General features: G+C 35.6%; 1 protein-coding gene across 15 annotated transcripts in view; it reads right to left on the reverse strand.

Annotated features, from left to right (window-relative positions):
- Window positions 1-24789, reverse strand: part of FRYL (FRY like transcription coactivator) — a 170046-nt gene that overhangs the window by 32379 nt on the left and 112878 nt on the right. For 10 of the 15 annotated variants that reach the window (XM_017744378.1, XM_017744377.1, XM_017744379.1 and 7 more), the window contains 22 exons: window positions 24303-24475; window positions 23708-23868; window positions 23111-23221; window positions 22062-22216; window positions 21721-21820; window positions 20454-20622; window positions 19406-19665; window positions 18064-18204; window positions 16713-16881; window positions 15341-15425; window positions 13454-13566; window positions 10977-11127; window positions 10537-10640; window positions 9786-9971; window positions 7877-8081; window positions 6897-7018; window positions 6217-6407; window positions 5429-5523; window positions 3832-4439; window positions 3150-3247; window positions 1992-2162; window positions 895-1035 (listed from right to left, as the gene is read on the reverse strand). In XM_017744378.1, coding sequence (XP_017599867.1) covers window positions 895-1035; window positions 1992-2162; window positions 3150-3247; window positions 3832-4439; window positions 5429-5523; window positions 6217-6407; window positions 6897-7018; window positions 7877-8081; window positions 9786-9971; window positions 10537-10640; window positions 10977-11127; window positions 13454-13566; window positions 15341-15425; window positions 16713-16881; window positions 18064-18204; window positions 19406-19665; window positions 20454-20622; window positions 21721-21820; window positions 22062-22216; window positions 23111-23221; window positions 23708-23868; window positions 24303-24475 — 3709 coding nt within the window. The remainder of the gene's footprint in view (window positions 1-894; window positions 1036-1991; window positions 2163-3149; window positions 3248-3831; window positions 4440-5428; window positions 5524-6216; window positions 6408-6896; window positions 7019-7876; window positions 8082-9785; window positions 9972-10536; window positions 10641-10976; window positions 11128-13453; window positions 13567-15340; window positions 15426-16712; window positions 16882-18063; window positions 18205-19405; window positions 19666-20453; window positions 20623-21720; window positions 21821-22061; window positions 22217-23110; window positions 23222-23707; window positions 23869-24302; window positions 24476-24789) is intronic. The other 5 variants (XM_017744375.1, XM_017744380.1, XM_017744369.1 and 2 more) reach the window with 1 other exon arrangement.

The raw sequence follows: 24789 nt of genomic DNA on the forward strand, positions 1-24789 counted from the left end.
ATTAAGATTACATTCCATGGTAGTAAGGGCTTGCATACAAAGCTCAGAGAGAGGTTAGAGGTGAAGCAAGATGCCGCCAGGCCATAAAAACTGTAGCTAATGCTAATCATTCCATTTTGCCTAATGCACTCTGATAGGAGCACAATATCTAAAGTATATATCCATCAATAACAAAACAGCCAGGGAACATGACTTTTCCTGGTAATTATGATTAAACCATTTGACTGAAATACATTCAGCAATAATGGAATTCAGAAGAAAAAAATGAAGAGAATGTTGTGCACTGAAATGGTTTATGCTCCAGGCATTTCCATAAAATCTTTCAGCAAGATGCTAGACTTTCTACTGTGAAATAGATTTTCAGTGAATTTGTGTTTCAAATACAAAGGCTTAAATTACCGTGGGCAAAACACTATGGTTCATCTTTTGGGGACCTTCTTTAATAAAAAATGTACTCAATTTTGTTAAGGTGCACTTTAAAGTTCCTCATGGATATATTACTGAGAGTGATTTAAATCCACATTTAACCATAAAATTTTCTTTTTAAAACATATACACAAAAATAATACATTTGTGCAGCTTAGCAATAAACATTTCCTTGTATTTTAATAGCTGAAGGATCATCTTCTTTAACTACATATGACGAGTTGCTTACATCTGTAAAAAGATGCACATTCACCCAGATTACTTGTTCCACCAGAGGCAAATCACATTGGACAAATACACAAGCATCTAGTGAATTAAGTACATAGGAAAAAAACCCAAACCCTATGGAATCTGACTTCAAACAACAATTTTTATATCTGAAATAAATTCCCCCCAAAATTCAAGTGTAATTTTGGTACCATTTTGATAATAAGCAGACAGGCTTTTACAGTTTTTCAGAGTACCTACCTGAACATATTTACCAATAACTTTTATGATTTCCAAATTAAACTGCTTTACTGGTGCTGTGGATAGGTCAATATGACTCAGAAGGCTGTAAATGATCTGCAGCAAGGACTGTTGCATACTGGATAAGCCTTTCTCTAACAGCTAAAAAAAGGTTTTTAAAATACAAAATTTAATTAGGGCCTTAAATTGTAGCAAAAAGTAAAAGCCAACATTTAAATACAGCTAACTTACACACATATTTATTGTCCCCATCACAAAATTTAAATGTACCACTTACTGTTTTTCAAACTTTTGTTTTAGCACAAAAAACCCCAGTAATGCAACAGCACAATGGCTTTTGTCCTGATTCATTTTTGCCCTTGAATTTTGACATGTTTTTAGCACAGACCTAAAGCATCTAATAGCAAAACGCTTTTTGTTACATAAAAGCATTCATACTAATACAAAATCTTAAAACTGTATAAAAAACAATTACAGCTACACCTTAAACAAGGTTGGTAAACGCAGTTTTACCAACAAAGTAGGTACATATAAAGTCATTCGTAAGAATGAACAAATTAAAAAAAAATCTCAATCAGTTTTAAGTGATACACTTCAAGGACAAGCTCTACAAGCTTTTCACACAAGGTACTCAACAGCTTTCCTATATGAATGGCTGACAGAATGATATATGGATTTCTATAATTTAAATTATCTTTTTATATATTGTGTACTACTTACAACTGAATGTTGCAATTATTTTTAAAGTTGTCATAAAGACATATGTACCTGACTAAAGAAAGTCTCTTAAAGTTTGCACTGAGCTATTTTGCTGAAGCCAAGACAGTGTATATTCATGTAGTACAAAATACAAACATCTACTGCCAAACACTCCTCTCACAAAAGGAGATCTTTCATTAGAGGGATTATCATTTTAAGGTATATAAATTACTGCACTCTAAAATGGCAGTAGTCATCCCTTTTCTACATCCTAGAACATTTTAGTAATATTTTCCTGTTACGGAAGATGTGCTTTATTCGCCTCGATATTCAGAACCATGAGAAATTAGGAATTGGCAATGAATTGTCAACATGAGATACTTTTAGTAAAAATTTACCTCTGCAAGATAAGTTATGAGGTTAAATGTGGCATCTGAGAAAGAGTCATGCAAATATCTACACACTACATTAATCCAGTTAGAACAGTCTCTGGAATAACTGTGTGTACTGTATAAACTCATCATATGAGCCAGATTGGCAAGAGTTGGTGACTTCTCCTCTGCACAAACCTGAAAAGCAAAACCACATTTAATTATAGTAGAAATTATATTTTTAAATCCAAGCATTCATGAGTCATTATGCACTTCTCCCAGATTTCACTCCAAGATTTCATTTCCAAGATTTCACTTCAGTTATTTTCTAATAACTGAAATCAAACTAATCACATATGCATGACCTACAGTTTCTGTTGAATTTTGGCACTGTGGCATTCATGTTTCAAGTTTATCTACTTATCATACATTTGGTATGATCAACCAATATCTCTCGCTCTAATAATGCACTTACTGAAGGGCAGCAGTAATTTCTGGACTCGCATCAGGCACCTACACTTTGAGTCATCCTGGGCACAGCTTAGTGGTTCACGTGTCACAGCCTGGGCAGCCACAGGTGTATGACTGCATCTCCTATGCCAGACAGCTCTTTCCTATGTCCCTTTCCACATTCTTCCTCAAAATAAAGATTCTGTCAAGCCACTGCAACACCATCTTGGCTGACAACAGCTGGTGTGCACCATGTACTGCTTTAACAGCCACTACAGTTCAGAAATATTTCGGGGTGTGTTTCCATGTGTACAAGTAATAGAAAGCACATACAACCTTTTCTTCCCTGTCTACCAGTCTGAAAGGTAAGAACCGGTTCCTTGTTATAAGAAAATTAGGAAGCACGCTTAAAATGTGATTAGGTTTACACTCAAAATTACAAATGGAAAAATCAGACAAGTAAGAAAAAGTAACTGATATCATTAGTAAGAAAATTTATTCTCGAAATCTAAATTTTACAGAATAAGCTAAATGTGTTTTTTCATTGATAAACAGAAACTCAGGGGTTGATATGAGGCCCAGCTACACAAATTAGGACTGGATCACATCTTTAAATATGACCTCTTGCAGTTATGTGTATATTACTATTAGAATCATAAGGGACCCCAAAAAATACATAACCAATGCTGCTATATATATCCTCCTGGATACTTCTCCAAGCATCATGTTACATACCTTTGCTATCCTGTCAGCTGTTTCTTTACAAAACTGAGTTGGGTTATCAAAATGTTGTATCAGATGAGGAAGTAGGCACAAGATATTTAGAGGAAATCCTAAACACATAAATAAACAGAGTTATATGAGCCCTTACGGTTTTTAAGATGACTTAAAAGCGGAGTCATGCAGTATTTAAAACTCTTACAGCCTGACACATACATTCACACAGATATATAAATTATATATACACATAGATGTACCTAAGTATGTATGTATGAACAATGTATATAAATGTGTCTGTGTTAGGTATAAAAATGCATGATAAAAATAAACTCATCACTGGACCAATTAAGCAAAACTACCATGAAACTGGATAATTTCAGGCACTATAGTCACATTGTTTCTAAAAAGGTGTAAATAGTGCTAATTGAGCTAGTTAGCACAAGATCATGACAAAAAATACACAGCTCTTAAAACTCACTTGCAAACAACAGTCAGTGCATAAAGTCTACCTGCAAGCTTGCTTGTCAGATAATCATAGTCTGTAATGTATTCCTACTATGTAGCAGTGCAATATAGACAACTGCAGAAAACATTTAACTGAAGTGTTTCTTCAAGGCAAATGCATAATCACTACTGATTTTGACTCCACTTAATTTGATGAAAAAATATATTTTTATTACATATTTACTAAAGATACCTGCTAACTGAGAAGGATCCACCAAAGCATGCCGGGAAATTGTGATGAGTTTACTAAGGAGATGAACTGTCATTTCTTGCGTAGAGGCTGAAGTAAACCCTTTCAGGAAAAGCTGCTGAAGGCCTGGAAAGTTATTCCATTTCAGTTTATTCTGCACCTTTTCTATCTTTTCCCGACTCTCTGATTTATCCAGAGGCATGTGAATAAGAAGCTTGTTGAGTAGCTTGAGAGCCAGAAGGTATTCATACTCATAATCTGACTCCAGCAACGAAGCTGCAATCCAAAATATGGTGGCCATCATGTTGACAGGGTCAGTAGTGGGCTGCACATCGTACATCCCTCCCTCTCTCAGGGAGGAGAGGCTTCTAGTCCTGGCCAAACTTCCACCATGATTTATCCTTCCATCCATTATATCCAGTGTGTTGCTCCGTCGCCGGTCGCCTCTCCGCTCACTCATTAAATTCAGTCTCAAGGAATTACTCCTTGTATTGCTGTAGTATCCCAAACAACTGCCACTATTAATGGGACTTGTGCTTAGATTTATCTGTCCAGTGCTTTTTCTATTAGCTGCATACTTATTTCCCATTACAGAATCATGGTATGAGGTTCTAGAATAAAAATCAGTATTACATATTGTTACATGCAAAATAATTTAATAACATAGGGTTTAGAAAAAGAGAAGAAAGAAAAGTGATGTTACACTAATCACATACACATGCAGTTAATACACATGTAAATACAGGATTTCTGTATCTATTATTAAAATATCCAATATCCTTATGGCATAAGGACAAGACTGCAGCATCCTGCTATCTCTTCTACCAAATATATTTGTTACAATCCCAGAATACCATAAAAATTACAGCAAAATTAGAAAAACTAGCCGATAGCATGTAAAAGATTATGTGTAAGTGATGATCTAGCATCCCAACTTACTTAAAGACGTGATAAAAGTAGAGAAATTAATTAATTAATACAATTATTACCATGTATTTGTCTGAGGTATCTGACCTAGGAAACCCAACACCTTTCTATTCTGATACTGAGAAATTGAATATATTCCTAGAAATCTCAGCATTTTCAAAAACTTTGTGAGGAAGTCAAACAAATACAGATGTCTGTACATGAGGGGATTTTTTTCCAGTTTGATAAAAGGTCATCAAGGTAACCACTCAAACTGGAATGAAACACACAAATGACTCAGACTGTTCAGTTACACTTCTTAAATATGGACAACAAACCTGAGGCCTAAGACAGACTAACATCTGCAGAGCCTTTAAATTCAAGAATTTTAAGGAGAACTGACGACATTTCAGAACTAAGCCATAAGGAACTCCTTGAACATCTTTTTTTTAAAAAATTGGACCCAAGAGGGTAAATCAGAAAGGCAGTAAGATATCCTCAGGAAATCTAGATTCTTACACGTTTTGCTTGAGGCAGAATGATAAAAACATATGACAGCAAGCAATTTTGCTATATGGATACAATTATTCTGCCAAGACTACAAGAAATTATTTCATTACATTTATAACACAGATTTTTAATAATTCAAATGTATAAAAATGCATAATGAAGCTTGACTAATAAAAGAACTTACTGAGAAAGGGCAGAAAGCAGATCATAATGCTTCATGGTTTCAGCCAATGTATCAATAGCAGATTCTAAAGTCAAAAGCAGCTCTATGACAAAACCCTGGGGAAAGCCAAAGGCCATTATAAGGTATGCAATATGCACAAGGAAGATCACAGAAAATCTACTGAATAGTAATATATAAATATAAAATCAGTAACTAAATTATTTCATGCTTCAATTAGAATACAATCCTGATGGGACAGTTCAAGATAGCAGTATAGCTTCAAGACAAGGAAAAACTTCAATTTATTTGTAAGTAAATTTATTTATTTACTGAATTAATTCTGGTTTGCATTATTTTTAAGGATGGATTGAAGGATGAAATCATTCATAGTCACTTTGCAGTATTAAAAGATTAGATACACTCCTTGGTACAATGACACCAAGTTGAATGATTGTTTACACTTTATCAGGTTAAGTTCTTAACAAAAGAAAACCTAAATTTTTTTTATATGGCTGATCTCAGTATTCTCTAGCAATGAAAGAGAAGGTGTCTACTGGAAATAGATGTATCAAACTCTCTGAAAGATCTTTTTGCTGTAGAAGAGAATGTGCACAACTTTTCCTCAGTCAATTAGGTGAAATTCAGAAAGCATCACAATTAAAACTGTTGGGATATTTGAAATACTTAAGAATAAAAAGCAGCTGGATAAAACAATGCTTTTAAATTTTGCTGTCATTGAACTAATAATGCACGTACGTCATTTAGGCAGACTTAGCTTTCTAATAAAGTGGGGGCAAAATTTCAAATACCTGAGCTTCTTCTCCTGCATCTCCAACAGTTTCTACTAGTCTGGAGAGAACATCAGAAAGTGTAGATGGAGTGAGAGGCTGCTTCAGAGCCCTGAATATTTGAAAGGACCTCCCAGCATAATGTCGAGAGGAACACGAAAGCGCAGTTTGCAAAGCGACTTCACTGAGACGATGTTCCAATTGATATCCTCCTATGAAGGCGAATAAATACTCAAGCAACACTGCTTTATAAAAAACCAAATCCACTTGAATTTACTGAAGAGTAAATTGCCAAAGTCATTCCTAAATTTAAAATATTCTCACATACTCTACATTTCTCTGAAGAAGTATTAGTCTCAAAAATCTTTACAGGAATATAAACACCAAATACAGGTGTTAAGTATGCCAAACACTTAATGCTAGAGAGACTTGCAGACAATAAAACATTTATGATTTGAATATTAAGTATTCACAAGAAACTAGTAAGATGTTTTATCTCATTCCTAAAAGATTATATTTAAATCTGTCATAACAGAAACATGAACGGAAGTGTGCAAGACACAAGAAAACTCTATTATTTAGAAGCAGTAATTACCTAGAGTGATTTTATAGATAACCTATGTGTTGGCACGCGTTAAAAAAAATTTATTTCGTTTGCAGACTTGCACATTCGATCATGCATTGTCTGTTTTCTAACATACCTGAGCTAGACTGTTTAAATATAGATACCACATGCTTTAAAAACACAGTTAACTGTTCAGCACTCTTTATATTAGGGTTCTTGGCTGAAACATCTTCATGATTCCAAAGTGGGCCTCTTTTCCTAAAAATATAAAAAAAGAGTAAACAGAATATAAAACATAGCCTTTGTCCGTAATATCATTGAAATGGAACATGAACCTTACGGGTAGTTGCAAGAGAATCTACTATGTATCACATAAAAGAAACCATCTAGAACTCCAGGCACAAACTGGGAAGAATTTTGACAACTGACCAGTATTATACAATAAACAACAAGTTAAGACAAAGTGAAAAGCAACGTATCAGATCCAATTGAAATAACTGGGTAAATTTAGGCAGAGATATTCTGTGGTATTGTTATAGTATAATAGTTAGCTCTCTAAGAAAGAACCAGCACAACTACCACCATTATGCACTTCTTAACTTCCTTTCTTCCCATTTTCTTTCCATTGATACACCACACTGTTATAAATTTAGGCTGAGGTAAAGCAAAAGTATCAAAAGCATGGAGAAACAGGTAGGATTTTAGACTTACACCATCTTGAAAGCTTTATATAAACTATCATATAAACTGCACAAATGTTGATGATTTTACAGATGTTCGTCGCAACAAATTCCTCATTTTTGAATAGTCAGCTCTCTACTACTAGATAATCCCTAACTGCACACAAGTCTTGCATCTCCCTAACATCTCAGTGTATTCCTGCCCTAATTCAGAATAAAACATGGCAAAATACTTTTAAACACTCAGGACTTGACAGGGTGGTCAAAATTCTCTGAAAGTGTTGGAAAGTTAGAGCTTTTCACATGTGTATCACATAAAAACAGTTACTGGTGATGTAACAGAGACAGAATTAGACAACATGATGCTAAATAGTAACAGGGTTACCATTCTTCCACAAAATACATGTCTTGACAAAAATGAAAATTGAAATCTTACCTTGAGGTAATAAATTCTATAAGAGTTTTCACTTTTTCATCCTGCTCGACTGAAATGTCAACCTCATTGAGGATTGTGGTGTGCAGTTGAGAAATGGCAGCACTTGTATTTCCTAAACTGATGCTAGAAGAGGTAGAACTTGAACTAAGCCCTGAGTCTGTCATTGGGGAGGGCTGGTAATCAGGTATAAAATCATGAACACCTGCTGAAATTGAAACAAGATGATTATGCACTTTTAAGTTGACAGTCAATATTAAATATATAAAAAGAAAAAATAGCCCTCTAAAAAGATCGATAACTTAGTAAATGTAGTAAGAATACTTAAAAGAGAGAAAATTATTGGATGCAATAATTTCAACAAAATGAACAAGTCTCATATATGCAAATTCTTCACATGGCTTACAGGATCTTTAATTGGGAACTGCTAGATCCCTTTTTAAAACCCCTGTATTATTCTTGATTTTGTACTAGTACTATGAGAGCTCATCAGCTTCGGAGGCATCTCAACTTAATTTAAAAAATTATACAAACTACTTCCTACTAATGAGCAGATAATTTTTTTTTTGTTAAAACCCAGTCCCAGTGTAACTGACATTACTTGAAATCAGTGAATACTAAGTATTATCTAGTGAATCGACCCTAAGCAGAGCCCCTGTGGCTGTACAGAATTTCTCTGAAGTTATCTTAGACTTGTGACCAGGAGATTTTTCTCTTCTGTATAAAGAATCACGTGGCAAAAACATACAACCGCAGTGACTCCTCACATTGCTCTTCTATGCATCTATGAATGGCCGAGAGAAAGTAAACTAGCAAGGAAAACTGGCAGGGCCTTGGACTCTAACACTTGTATTTAAATAAACTTAAGACTCAGTGACATGCACTGCAAATTTTCACTCTATAGAACCACAGAGTTTGGACTGGGGTATTAGCCAGCTCAAATAAAATTTAAAATTAGCTTGTCCAACCTTGTGCTAGCCATGCATACCTGTAAATACCTTATCCTAATCCCCAGCTGGAAATGTTCGATGCTGACCTTATTCTAATTTCTATCAGACATCTTTGTTTTAATAATAGCAGAATATTGTGTCATGTTTAGACAGTTTTATTCAAGCCCTTAAAGATTAGGAAGGGAATGGTTTGTATATGCCACTGTGTAGATGCAACATTAAAGTTCTGCCAAACAGATTAATATAAAATAATTCTTCCACTATGCACAGTTTTTAATTCCTCATTGCTACAAAAACCAAATTCACAAATCAGATGACTACTTTCACTAAGTAATAAAACCAATGCTGATGCGAACAAAACAGAACAAACAATTGTATGGCAATATGCTGCCACCTACTGAAATAATATGAAATACCACATTTTTTTAAAAAAGAACTATTTCAAAGAAACTACAATACACTTTCACCATCAGAATATTCCCTTCATAAAGAGATACATAGAAATAGAAAGTGTATTGTATAATTACAATATTGTGAAGTTAAGGTGAATATTAAAAGGCAGTATCTCAAAAAAGTATTCTGATAGCCAATAAAGAATGCAATCACATTTGACAAAACCTGGGAATTTAAAGTTGCTATAAACAAGTCAGAGATGTAATTTCTTGGTTTTTATTTTCAAAGGCATAATAAAAACTGCTGTATTAAAGTTCCAAAACCCAGAGTTCCCTCTTTGGTTTCCACTACTATTCATTATTCAACTGTGCTTCCTACTTTGATGACTGAGCACAAAATGCTAATGAGAACTCTATTCATTTTGACTTCATTAAAATCCAAAGAAATACATTTTAATGGCAAGGGCTCAGGAAAATATTACAGACAAGAGAAATCTTAATAGTGCCTGTAAGAAGAGATAACTTCACATGTCATTTTAACCAGCAACACATAATAAATCAAAAGCATACCTGTGAAAGTGTAATCTAAATGGGTAGTTTGCTTGACAGTAAGCACCCTGGCCTCATTGAACTCTCTGTTTCTGAGTAGGACAGAAGCAACAGACTGGACATTACTGCCAGAGCCCATCACTATCAGTAGATGCAAAAGTAGTCGTTTACAATGCTCATAGACTTCAGGGTGACAGTGGTCAAAACCTAACACAGAAGGAAAATGACAAGGCTTTATGATATTTGAAGGGCATGCTGAATTACATTATTTAAAAAATAGCAGTATTCAGATTGGTATGCTATACTTTACCAAATAACAGATATATAATTCACTAAACAATGCTTTTTCAGTGCTTCAATATAGAAACAACAGCATATAGTTTAACAAACTGTATGTTGATCAGACTAAAATATATCTGATAATCCCATGCAGCATTAAAGTACAAAGTAATTTTAAGTAAGATTAGTTTTAAGTAAGAACTTAATCTGTGCTCTGTATGAAAATTACTACATATAGGAACAGAAAGAAAAAAATTGAATTTTACTGTGTCTTGTACAAGACGTAAAAGTGACTCGAAAAGGAAGTGCCTTAAAACAATTCCAAAAAAATCTTAATTACACTAATCAAGCTGAAAGACATTTAATTGAATTTTAAAAAATACTGTAAATATTACCAAATTAATGGGATTTCAGTACAATGGCAAAAATTAAATATCAGAAAGAACAGCTGAGAATTCCTCAGGGTACTGTGTTTCTGTAAGAAGTTAGTTACCTATAAAAATTGCATGAAGCAAAAGATGCAAGTATCCTCCCCATTCCACCTTTACACTGTGGTCAACTATCAAATCAGTCAAAAGAATCACTGCTATATTGCATCTAAAACAAACAAAAAAATTTGTTAGAAGAATGTAACATGAACTTCATGAAGAGCTGCAAAGAGCTTCATATGCTTCTAACTTGTATTCTTCAGTCTATAAACATTCACACAGTTGTGTTACAAGGGAAAAGATGAACGCTCATAATTAAAATAGAAACAATTTAATCCTCCAGATTAAAAGGTTGAGTAATCTTAAATTGCTAGACCTGTGAGTAAACCCACGGAAAACAAATGTATTATCAACTGCACTTTAATCTGCTATCTTCAAATTACTATATTTGTGCAACACAAATAAAAATATAATGAATTGCCATTGGCATTGCCAAAATAGCTACCTGTGAAGTGACATGCCCGGAGGAGAAGTTTCAGGCAAGTAATCTACCAGTGGTGACCAGCAGCCTCCAGAAGGTGGGAAAGGGAGAGGCTCTCCTTGGTTGTGCTCCATCACCTTTAACCGCCAGTTTGAATACAGAGGCATTGAATCACCTAACACAACAGAAAATTAAGCCAGAAATATATAGATAATGCATATTTCTGTATCTTACAGTCTTCTGAAGAACTATTTTTAAATTCTTGAAAAGCTAAGACCTGGGAGAGGGGAAGGGGAGCCAGATGTAAACAGTAATAGTAGACACAGTTTTTTAAATGAAAAAAAGTGGTTATTTCTTTTAGTATAAGGATGATTCTACAGAAGTTACACACATAACAGTAAGATGTTTTTGAATAGGTTCATAAAGACTATGATAAAAGGCAAAGTAATCTGATGTAATTTCCTTGAATTTCAAACCTCATGTCATACAGGGAGTGAATTAAGGCTGGGTCCTAAGATTTAACTGAACTCATCTTGAAGAGCATTTAATCATAGGCAAAGGAAATATTCCTCAAGAGCACATCTTTATAGGTCTCACAGCAAAACCCCACCAGTTCTATGTGTCAGATAATGCTGGCATGATACATGGGGTAACTTGGAAATTGCCACTTTTACAACAGCATAGCCCAATCCCACTGGTTGATAAAAGTTACTGCCCAGAAAATCAGTAAATTTGTCAAGAAAAGACAAAGACACTTAGTTTTTGATTAAGCAAGCTTCAAAAGTGCAAGAAAAACATCAGCTATTTGGTATGAGAGTGTACTGTGTTAACACACCCAAAATACTTTCCTGGTTTAAAAGTTGTTTTGGACTTCATAACTAACAGCTAAAACTAGAAACAAGGAAACTGCCTCAACAGCTCAGTGTTTCAGTGATTCTACCAGCTCTCTGTTTGGAAGTATAGCTGCTGAAATTTCAGATATTCACACATGTAGCAGCTCGTTATCACCTTCTCCACTGGAAGTGACAAATTTCTTACTGATGGAACATGTGAAGTATCATGAGTTCAGGATACACAGTGTTGCTATCACAAACAGCAAACAAAACCAAAAATGACTGCAGCCATGATAACGGACAATGCCTATCCAAACAGTAATAAACACCCTGGCTGCCCAGAAGGTCACTAACCTGTTACTGACCCAAAGTTCAGCAGATTGTGCATTAGTTTGTTCAGCCCTTACAACAACCTCTGTAGAGGACATTAGGTTTCACCTCCTTGACAGACGCAGTAAGAACTACATATTCACTCTAATCTTCACAGTGTGCAAAGAATCACTTATGGAGGAGTGTATCAGAAGATCCTAATGGACTCTTGTTGCTTCAATATAGCACAGACAGGCTAGGGTTCCATATTGACATCGAAAGCTCAAAATGCAGAAATTTAACTCTTGTTGTTCAGTCACACAAGAAAAGTAAGGAAAAGGCAGTGCTGCACCGTGCGCTGTAACGCACCCAAACAACCGGTAGGAAGATCAACTGTCAGTAAAAAATTCATTGAAACCTAAATCTGTGGGACCACTGTAGTGACTGAAATATATCTGACTATCCCATGCGGGTGAAGTACAAAGTCATTTAAATTACTAACAACCTGTTCAGTCAAACAACTCCTCTGACCAAGCACGCAGGACCCACTAATATAACACATCATTTACTGTCTGACCACTGTCCTCATTTTTGCCTGGTTACATGACCTGTTTGGCTTTCCCTAGCATTGTCAGGGTGATTTTGTATCTTAGGCATTGGTACAGGAGTAGCCACAGTTAATAAGCCTCTTCTAAAAGAGGCTTAAAGAAATCTTTCCAAAGGCATAATGTAGTTTCAGGAGAAATGTTTACCTCTTTCCATACCTTTGCATGTCAGAAAAAACAAAACATAGATCACAAAAAATAACCCCCAAACACGTTTTCAGAACAAGCTTGAAAATTAGATGTACATAAAGAGAACTTTTTTCCCTGATATATTTTCCTTTGCTATGGCTTCAAAAAAGTTTAGTACCCTTTTTTTTAAACAAGCCAAGGAATGCTATCCTTTAAAAGAACAGTTACTTCTAGTTTTCTTTTTTTTTAAAGAACTTCTTTTCCATCACCTTTTTCTAAATCTCATCTTCATCCTGCTCATCTCTGTTTCTTGTGCCTAACTGTCAAAGGAAATACAGTAAAACCATTTCATTTAGGAAGATGTTCACAACTCATTCCAGGTGACAATGAAAGGAACGAAGCGTATTATCTTCCTTCTACATTTCATTGCAACCAAATGTATGATAGACTTCAATAGTAGTAATAAGATGGAAGAAGATTTAAAAAAATCCTAATTTTTAATAGGTTTATGCAAAAACCACTGATAATGCCCATTTCTTTATGTTCCACAACCTCCAGTAGAAGTATTAACTTGTGAAAATTTTGTTTTCTATTCATAGAAATGTTTTAAAATAAAGACTATTACTTTTTTCCTCTTCATATGATCCTCCAGAGCTGCTGCTGTAGCGAGATTCCAGTCTGTGGTGCTGGCGGTTTAAGTTGCTGTTCAACCCGCTGTAGATGTCCAGGTGTGCGTAGCTGTAGGTGCAAATAAAGCAGAATTAGTAACTGACGTTCTATGACGAACATTAATCAGGGTCTCCCAGTAAAACTATTTCAGCAAAACTCTTATACAAAAACTGATTCATCTTACAAAGGATAATCAACATGATGCCAAAGCATCTCAGCCGTTTAAGACATACCTTCTCTAGCAACACTAGATAAGGGGATTCAAAGAGATTATCCACTATAAACTGTATTTCTGTTCGATCCTTTTCACTAACATTTAAGTACATTAAAATACTTGTTACCATTATACATAAGTCGTTCTCACTCTTGAACAAAATAAGGAAATCCATGCATGACCTGGCAGATACATATGCAGATATACACACGCGGTGTCCAAGATCCTACCTCACTAATCTGATAAACTATACAGAAATCAGAGAAATGAGTGCTAAAAGCACCATTTCCAAGCTGTTTCTACATAAGTTTTTAAAATTCTCTCCTCCTGGCAAGTCCAAGATGTATAGGGTAGATCTTACCAAGAAGCATATAACTTGGGGAGGTTTTAGACAACCCTACAGTATATGCCAAAATTTTCAGAGACTTTCAAAACTGCCTTCACTACTTTACCAGTTTCTTCAGCTCCAGCCCCCATAGCAGCCAGGTGCTTGTCTGTGTCTTGCTAGGCTTAACTCTGAATGACACCTTGCAGGTTTCTGTGATTTACTTTCATACAGCTCACCCCAATTTAATCCTAGTATTGGGGTTGCCTCTGCCAATAGATTTACTCTTCTAATTATATAAACATAATTACCCTAGAGAAGGAAAAAAGTGTCCAACTGGGATATTATATTAGAACTGTAATTATTAAGGCTCTCAATCAAGTTGCCTGAAACTCGTTTGCAAATTTACTACATAGTTGCTACTCTATACTAATGGCACGTGCACACTTTTACTCAGGCTAATTACAGAGTCTCCACTCCCTTTTCACTTTAAGGTTAGCTATCCATATTAACACAAAATGACAGCATGCCCACAGTCAGTTACTGTTGCGCTCCAAGTACACAGCCTGACTAAGCCTATATCAGCTCCTTGCTTTCCACCAGCCTCAGTAACAGTGTCTGGCAAACTTCTCCAAAAGATTATCCTTAAATAGCTCAAAAATTAGGGAGGGAGAAATCTGTTTTAAAGTTAGCTGTAAGGTATCTTGACATAGGCACCAGGCATTCAAATACCCCAATTAGGGAAAATAAACCAGCTTGCAACACACAGGCGCTGCTCATTTCTAGTGAGGTAATAAACTAATTTGCGAATCATAAAATCACAGAATGACTTGGGTTGAAAGGGACCTTAAAGATCATCTCATTCCAACCCCCTGCCACAGGCAGGAATACCTTCCACTAGACCAGGTTGCTGAGAGCCCCATCCAGCCCACCCTTGAACACTTCCAAAGATGGGGCAGCCGCTTCTCTGGGCAATGTGTTCCAGTGTCTCACCACCCCACCTTACAGTATAATTGCTCTTATGTGAACATACACAGTCCAGTTTAACAGCAGCTAATTTAGGCACCAACAACAATATAGCTGTAGCAACATAATGCCTGACCTGGACTGGAGTTCGAACTACAACTAAGGCTGCTACTGTTAATCCCAAATAGTATTCTAGTTCTGTTGACATGCATGACATTACATGGCATGTAATCCTTGCAATGTAGACATACCTGGAGCTGCTGAGATGTGAGTATTTACAGTACCTACCAGGAATTCCTGTAATTCAACTAATAACTGCTCTTTGAGGAGATACTTACTTCTCTTCGATACTGTCTTTCATGTGTTTACTGTCAGGGTTGCCATCTGTGGGAGCCACCATTGTATTGCTACTAGAAGTGGTACCTGTGAATTATGGACAAGGAAATATGTTGGTCAGTAAAAAGGAAAAGTAGTCTTAAGCACTACATGATCACCCTTATTTTCTTGTCCTTGCCAAGAGCCCTAATCAGGTTTACTCTGCAGCAACTGGCACAAACACAAACTGAGCCATACAAACTACTTTCACGTGCAATAAAGGATTGTGAGCTGCTACCATAATTTCACTAACCAGAAAAAATAAAAATAATCTATTCCAGGAATCTCTGACTCTTCAATGTAAATTAAGTAGAAAGTTTTTTAAGCAGAGACCTATTTCCTTTTTCCCTGTATTATACACCTCATAATCTGTAAAATGTAGTTGGACTTTGGTTATCCATTTAATTCAAACTACAAACAGATTAAGGATTAAAACCTAATAGCCTGCAGTGAAGCTTTTAACAATTTTCTTTTAGGAGAAATTTGCAAGCATCACACTGAACTAACAGGCCCAATTGGAAGCAATTTTGCACCCTTCCAGCCTTTGCTATTCTAAATTATATTAAGTGCAAGAGCCCCACGATTTTTTTCATATTTTTTAAACACTTTAAAGAACAAGTGCCAATGCATTCACCTTGTGATCCAGATAACCCCGTATCATAGGTTCAGGCTGCTTCATAATACTGACAAATTGCAGCACAAAAGTTAAGCCCTTGGTTAGATACCCTCCCCACATCCATGTCTTTTGCAGATCGCTTTGACAGATACTCCACCAGAACAAGACAGCTTTTCCCCACATTTCTCAGCATGTTCTTGGACTGAAGCACGAGGGAGACACTTCGGGTATTTTCAGCAGTCTGGTTTTTTTTGATGATTGAGCTATTGTTAATTATTTCTAGATAAATTTTCCTAAGTAAGTGAACTTAAATCCTCTTGAAACAATTCCTATGGATGCAGCTTGTGTCTGTCACAGAACTTAAAATAACAACTTGGATGGATTTAAAATTATATACATTTTCCCGGTGGTTTGGCTGACTAGACACAAAAGTCATATAGTGAGGGTAAACAGTGCAAGGTCTGAACACAGACGAAGTCGGATGCTTATATTAAGACAAACCTGTCCTTTGTGAACCTATCAGATCTTTTTCATTAGGAACTCTGGGTACACCAAAAACTGTAGATCTTATAAAACAAACTTTTAAAGGTAATTTTAGAAACAGAACCTTGCACCCTATTGAGTATTTACAAATGAACTCCAGTAGCAAAACTGATTGATAGCAGCATGTTTATAATTGACATTAACAGTGTAAGTTAGTTAAGTCAGTAAATGCTTACCTGAAGTGACAGAGGGGATTTTGTAACTGGATGTAATGCGGTAATATGGTGGATTATCCATATGGGTGACTCCTGAACTGACAGGATCTGTAAGCTGAAGTTCACTCACCAGCTCTTCTAGTAGTTGCATTGTTTTGTCTCTACCCAAATAAACAATGACTTTCTTTACCTGCCATAAAAAACCCCATATATATATATTTATACAAAGAGATTTGAATACCACAACTTGTTAGAATCAGTTTCTACCTGCATTGCAAGCGAGGACATGTGAAACTTACTCTAGTTCTAGAAGCAACCAAAATTGCTCTCCCAGTTGTCAATAGCAGCAAGCATGGGAAATATACCACAAGAGTAATAAAGTAAATTTTCTGAGTTCCAATCTTCTGACAATAAAGTCTGAAAGTATGTCTTCTGAACATTATTTAAGAAGCAAAATGTTTTCTTACAAAGGTTTCAGCAGCACCTGAGATCAACACTGGAACGAATGTATTCTGATATAATTTCTTTTTGATACTTCACAGTTCTGTTCTATACTATTTATTTTCCTGCAGTTATCATATTTTTCTTCATGCTATCCTGCAGTGCTCTCGCATACATTTTGACATAAAATAAAATTGGTTTTGAGGGTGCTTGGAATGGTTGGTTGGGTTTTTTGGTATAATACTTGGTCATGAGAGAATGATGCCCTACATGGTATAACAGGTGCTTTGTTTTCCTGTATTATCTGTCTGCTTTTTAGATATATACTAAATTACAGTGTGGGGAAAAAAAATTGTTCAGTGTATACTCTTAATAAAATTAACCTGAATTTAGCTATCAAACTCTTAAGATTTCTTTTTATGACAAAGGAAAATAAAATGCTAAGACATATGTAGAATTTTAGTAACTCTTTTACATTTTTTAGTACTTAATCACTAAATAAGGTCTGTGGTCCTCATATAGTCCTGAATTTTGACAACTCTTAAGACAGCTAGTGGATGTTTCAGACTTATCACCCTCAGCAAATTGCAGTAGTCAGTAAGTTGCCTTAAGGAAGCCTCAGCAGTCTTCAAGGTGAGATATCCTTTCTCATTGATTTCCCTTCTCAAGTCCATTCAATGAATGACAAATTAATTGATTTAATTGACTGAAAAATTGATCCTGTAATTTTGACGCAGATGTCCAAAGTAATGCAAACCAAAAGAACCAAATTTGATTTGTTCATAGCATTTAGTGGTCATAAAATACAGAGTGGAGATTTTGATACTATAAATCTTACCTCACATTTTTGTTTGGTGATCTTTGCTGCTAGACATACTACTAAGTTTTAAAATATAAATAAGCACCAACGAGAGACCTGTCACATACTCACATAAGGCAAAAGGCTGGGTTCACTGTTCACTCCACAAATACTGATCAAGAAGTGCAAAATTATTTTCAGATTCTTTGGCCAGCTGTCTGCCAAAGTAGTCCAGACATTTTCTATCTCTGACCAAGCCACTTCATCACCATACTAGAAAACAAAATAAATGTATGTCCTGAAAACTCCATCAGAAAACATTTTACTCAGAAGTGATCTGTACTGATCAAGTGGAACAGGCTCTAGAAAAAGGAGACAAAAATCTTGTAGGAAACTGTTGCCTTTTTAATGTTCTGGAATTATGCTTTCACATACATTAGTTTTTAAAAACATATTCTGGAAAAAACTATTTTCTTTTATAGATATAAATGTATAAAAATATATCTAAAGATATGTGTACATACCATATATTTTATTGCTATATAATACATTAGGCTAAGGAAGTTGGGCCTTTTTAGTCTAGAGAAGACTGAAGGGGAGGGGGGGTGTCTCATTAATACATATTAATATCTCAAAGGTCAAGAGGATGGTGCCAGGCCCTTTCTGGTGTGCCTAGTGACAGGACAAGGAGCAATGGGCATACACTAAAACACATGAAGTTCCACCTCAACATGAAGAATTTCTTTTGGTTTAGGGTGGCAAAGCAGTGGAACAGGCCACCCAGAGAGGTCATGAAGCCTCCTTCTATGGAGACCAAAAACCCACCCAGACAAGTTCCTGTGTAACACGCTCTAGGTGACCCTGTATTGGCAAGGGGGTTGGTCCTGATGATCTCCAGAGCTCCCTTCCAACCCTAACAATTCTATGAAATTTAGCAGAGACCCAGTCTCCCAGTTGCTGACAATCCTGAATAAAACTCCACAGACCACACACTGACAGGAGTTTTTAATTTAGATTTCAAAACATGATCTCTCATCAGTAGGATTCTCATATAACATGAATTGGCAGGAGCATTGCATGTGAGCAATACTTCTTCTCTGTTGGAAGTAGCTATGACAGGAAGAAGGAGAGTCAGTCAGCCTCTGGTAGCAAGATAGGTTCCAAAGCCCCACTTTGAGATCATAGGTATACAGGCAGCTTGGTATTCTCTATCCAGCTAGACATCTATATTGCAAAACATCAGTTATATATTGTTACTATAGATAACAATTACTATAACATTTATATTACATATTACATATTTCTTGGAATACTTCAAAACTATAGGGTGTAGTCTGGGTATACAAAGCACCTCCACAAATACGAACAATAACTCTTGAAAGCTTGGTGACAGTATCTCTGAACAGTATTTTCTTGCATCCTAAACAGAACAATCCACTGAAACAAGACAAGCACATAAAGTAATTAATTTTACCTTTGCAGTCATGTACATCAGATTGTTCAGAACCATAGCTGTAGCCTGTGGTGATCCCCAGCCTTCTCCTCGCAGCCATCGTCTACTGTTCACCATCATTTCTCTGTCTTTCAAAGAATCTTCTTCATCTTCATCTTGCCGACGAATGGTTGGCAAAGGTTTCAAGTCTACCAACTCAATATTGTTCATCCATGGCAGCAGATAATGGAGCATCACCTGTCTCCCAGCTGGGTGAGCTGTTTGGATTCTCTGACTTACTTCTGCCATTCAAAAATTAGGTACATACATGAATTCCAAAACAATAATGAAAACTGGTTTGGTGATAACAACAACCATGAGCCCAGCACACCATACTGATATAATGTAATGCTGATACAGATGCGATTTTTTTTGCTTAGCTGACTAGTACCATTTCATAATGAAAAAGCCTATGGTCTTCAGCAGAGCTAACTGAAGATGCTGCTGACCAACAGTATGTTGAAGAAATCACGTTAGTATGCATATGTGTGTGTGCGTGTGTGTGTGTGTGTGTATGTGTATATATACTCCTTTAATTGGAGGAAGGAACTGAAAACCTACAGCATAAAAAAATGTACCAAGTTAGACAAAAAAACACTTAAAATTTTTTCTTCCCAGATTAGTCTTAGTAAGTTTTTTTTTAATTGATGTAAGAGGTAATTATTCTACAGTTGTTTAAAAATGCTACAGAAAAATGTATTTAAGCAATCTACAGTAAATAAGAACACACCAGAGAGAAGAATGGAAGAATGATTTTAAAAACCAATTGCAAATTATTTCTCTAATGTGATTTTGCATGGTTATTAGAAAGGCAGTAAAAATATTTTTGATTCATCTTCTTTCACCTTGAATATATTTCAAACACAAGTGAACAAAAACTGTCACTCGGTTTTTTTGTCTCCATTTGGTATGATGATGATGTTGTCCTGATTTTAGTGAATTACATATAAATCAGTTATTGAAAAATAAGAATTATGTATTTCGTACAATGCTGTTGACTTAAGTTTTTTGTTTTATTTTAAAATCGTACCTGAGAAGATAGCCAGTGTCAGCTCAGGATAAGTCCTTGCTAATTCTTCTGACAGTTGATAATATGACATAGAATACAAATGTGGTAAAGGGGAAGGCTGTCCCAAAACCCCATCCATCCGCTGAACTTCCAGTTTGTGAGCGTAACGGAACATCTTTGGTTCCAAGATCTACAACAATAATGTTCAGAATTTGAAGTTAACTATAGAGCTACTGTAGAAATTTTTATATAAAAATCACTTAAGTTCATGTATCTACTCTCATTTAATATTTCTTATCTATGCAGTGCTAGCATTTGCTAGCACTGTAGTAATTTAATAGAAGACTAGCCTAGATACATTTCACTTGATGAGTTTCCAGCAATAAAGTTCCAAAATCTGCTTTCACAAAACACCATCTTAAATACAAATTCATCTATAATGAATTGTGAAATACTAGTTAACATTTGCATTCCAAACAATACCAATTTTTGCTCATCTATGAGACATGGATAGGAACAACATAATCTTTGATGTGGTAGACATGCAGCAGGAGGCTAAAGCACTCTGATACTTTAAAAATCAATTTGGGCTGATCTTAAGCGGTAGTATCAACTTAAGAAGAAAGATAGGGATGATGTATCAACAGCAGTGTGACTTCAGTGGGGACTTCACTGTTGAATTTAGCTGACAGCAAAAACCTTTGAAAAAAACTCCAAGACTTAAGGTCTGAGCCACAATCAGCACAGATTTATTTATTTTTACACACTAATGCTGCCTGTAAGATTAAACTTACCCTGAATGACCTCAGAAAGGAATATACAAAAGTAAATTAAATGGGTAACAAGATTTCACTGTCATCTCTCCACAGGGACAGATGAAAAGATGTTTGGTAATAGTGCAAAAATCAGAGAACTGACTGCTACCCCAGTAGACAGTGAAGGCTTGGGAAGCAACTTATTTCTCTCTGAGGTGCTTTCGGACAAACGGAGCTATATATCACTGTTTCAGGGCCAAATCAAGAGAATCCTGATTCAGGTTTTGTTTCCTGAAAAAACAGGTATTATGAAAATACAGGTTTTGAGTGCATGGAATAGGTGCACTTTCAGGGAAGCCTATTTGTGCCAGGTACGGATCTGGCCTAACTATGTACTGAAATAGAGAAGAAAAAAATACACATTGTATTTCATTACTGAAGACAACCAAACAGTAACAGATTTTTTTTTTTTAATATATAGGACAATTCTTATTTTAAAAGAAAAAAATAATAATCAAAATTAGCTTACAAACCTGCAATAGTTGCATAGCAACTTCATAGATAGCCCTAGCAGAATCAGCTGCTTTAAATAGTATCAGATTCAGGAGGGTCACTGTATCACACTGGTAATCCCTAGGAAAAAATTGCAAGTATGAAAAAAGTAAAATTGCATTTGGTTTTCTAAAATTTGAATTTACTGAAGTTTAATTTACAAGGGATATGATAGGGGATAGCATAATATTTGGAGAAGTTTCTCTAGTAACACATACAAACAGCGGTGATCTTTCCTCTCTACAGAAGCAAACCCCACAGTTCTACATGAAAACACACTCTGAAAATGGAAGTTTGAAGGTTTTGAAAAATGCTGTAGTACCTGTTTTGGAACACGCTGGCTATGGCTTTAAAGCAGCCAGCTGCTACCCGCTTGGAACCTGTGTAACACCGGTCAACGGCCCAGTACATGAGGTTACTCTGGTCAGGATTGAGTTCCAAGAGCAGCATGACTGCCTCACAGCCTAGCTGGTGAACCTAGGGAAGAGTAAATATATATTTAAAAATATAGAAAAAAGACTAACTTACAAAATGGCATAAAATAGGGAAATAAATATTTAAGAAACGTGAAACCTTTGGGAACATAAAATCTGTTCCATCCAAAACCAATGACACAATACCTTAAAGTAGCAGCAGATAATTCTATCACACTGTTTAATGTTCAACTTGCACACAGTCATAAATTACAGACACAAATAACTAGAGAGCTCTACTGACATTTTTTTCCCTTCAGTTCCAAGGCTAGTTTGAGCTATTTACTATTTTTATGTCTTGCACCGAACACTGCCCTGAAACCACTAGGTACAGAGAAGCATTTAAACACGTGCAGGAATTCCAGTGGGATACAAGGAACAGATCTGCATGGAGATTTGCATCTTCCCTGGAATCAAAGTAGTCCACAGGAGCTGTATTTTTATGTAGTCCTAGCATTACAGGGCAATAGAGGCAATAAGGCAATAAGCTTGCCTTACTGTTTATATGAAAAGCTTGGTCCTCCTAACTCCAACGGACCCCAAGGATCTCTACAGTCACACAAGAGTTCATGTTCAAAATCTCATCTCCTTTAAATTTGTGGAACACCTGCTTATTACTACAACTTAACACAGTTGATCAGTTTATAATCAATACACAGTGCTTCACCCCTTGTCCTTTCCTCTTCCACTCTGTTTATTCTTAGGCTGTGATTAGGGACCACCTTCCTCAACAGGGCGAATACACATGAAGGACAGTGCAAAACCCTGCACTAGTACTAAAACAGCTTTGAGCTTAAGTCACTCTAGACCATTTAGGCAAATCTGACTGCAAACTCACTAAAACATATATTTGAAGGCACTGATAGTTGCAAAGCAATGTTGACATTGCCTATATTACCTTTTTATCTTGTGAATCCAAAATATTATCCAGCCATTTGTACAAATAGCCATCAGATGAAAGCCCAACATTGTCTGCAACAGGGCCACAACACAGTACAGCAGACATAGCCTTTGGAAAGCAATTGAAAAACACATTTTAATAACTCAGATACAGGAAGTGCTCTTACCAAGTCCATTAAAATATCAGATAAATGAATTCTAACCTGTTAAGGGAGAAAGACCAAGGGTAGTAAAAAAATGTTTAACATTTTACTCAAGAAATTATTCATTCATATTTTTCTCAACTTCCAAATACAAGGAAGGGTCAATACTAAAATGCTGACATATTGAAGAGTTAATACCCCAGTTTCATTGTTAATGTACATTTAGATTAAAGCCTTTAACTTAAGCAAATGAGAACTAAAGTCACAGGAAGTGAACATTCAGTAGTAATTTTAAGAAACTTCTATAGCGAGTAATAAAGCAGAAATAAAAAAAGACGCTATGTCATAAATGGCAACATGGATGTGAAAACCACATCTGAAAAGCCCAAATATCAAATTTACACCACGTCAACATAACAATCTATTTCCAAAATTCAAACGTGCTAAAATACCTTTAATGCACAGTACTGGTGTCTGTTTATTCGCATGTTTCTATCACTGTATCTGTCCAGGGGAGTAAACATGATACTGAAAGGACCTGCCCAATGACTGAACAGCATAAATAGACTGTGGCGTAGACTCTGCTGTGGAAAGACACTTCTTCTCTGGTGTACTGTAAGAAAAGCCCACAGTTATACACGCTCCTCTTGTAATTCTTTAAAACAAAGTATGTAACCCAAACAGACCCAAACAATGAATATAGAAGGGAAAATCCATGAAAGACCCACTATTTTAACACCACGATACCTGGACGTAGGTTTGTCCTGTTTAATGCCAGTAGTGTACAAGAACAAGCTATTTATTAGTCCACAGAATTCAAATACATAGACAACCAACAAGACTTTGCCAAACAGCACCAAAAATCTCTCTTAAAACTCATGCTGCTAAAGTTATATTCAAAACTGATGTCACAAATTAATTTAATAAAAATATTCTGAAAGTCCAGATAAAAAGTGTCTTTTTGTTTAGTTTATGTTTGGTTGGTTTTGGTTTTTTTAAATATCCTGCATATTTAATACAGTAATCAGAAGTTACATTTGTACATACCTGGAACATTTTGTATGATATTTGCCACTAAGGCACTAAAATGGCATCGGATATCTTTCAATGTATCAGAATCCTTTTCATTTTCTGCTTCTAGGAGTTGTCTTGTTAGATCAACATACTCAAGCAAAGTGTTGTTGAGGGAATGTGTTTCATTATCAAGGCCACCACTTGCACTTAAAAATAAAATAAATTTAGAAAATCAAATAGCATGATAATTACATACAACATTTGAAAATCATTCTTATTTTATCTTTAAAAATACCTACACCCTCATCACTGCAAATACTTGATTCAAAGTAATTTCTTCATCCAGCTTCTGCTCCAGTGTTAAAATAAAATAGTCCAGTGAAAGCAAACTAATAATCAAACCTAATTACCCAAGGTCACTCATACTTCTACAGAACTAGTTCCTATACTGGGAACAAGTGTTAAAAATAATAATTAAAATCCCCAAATGCAAAGTCTCTTCCCCCTCCCCTAGTGAGAA

The sequence above is a fragment of the Corvus brachyrhynchos genome, unplaced genomic scaffold, assembly GCF_000691975.1.
Source record: "Corvus brachyrhynchos isolate BGI_N302 unplaced genomic scaffold, ASM69197v1 scaffold17, whole genome shotgun sequence".
Lineage (NCBI taxonomy): Eukaryota > Metazoa > Chordata > Aves > Passeriformes > Corvidae > Corvus > Corvus brachyrhynchos.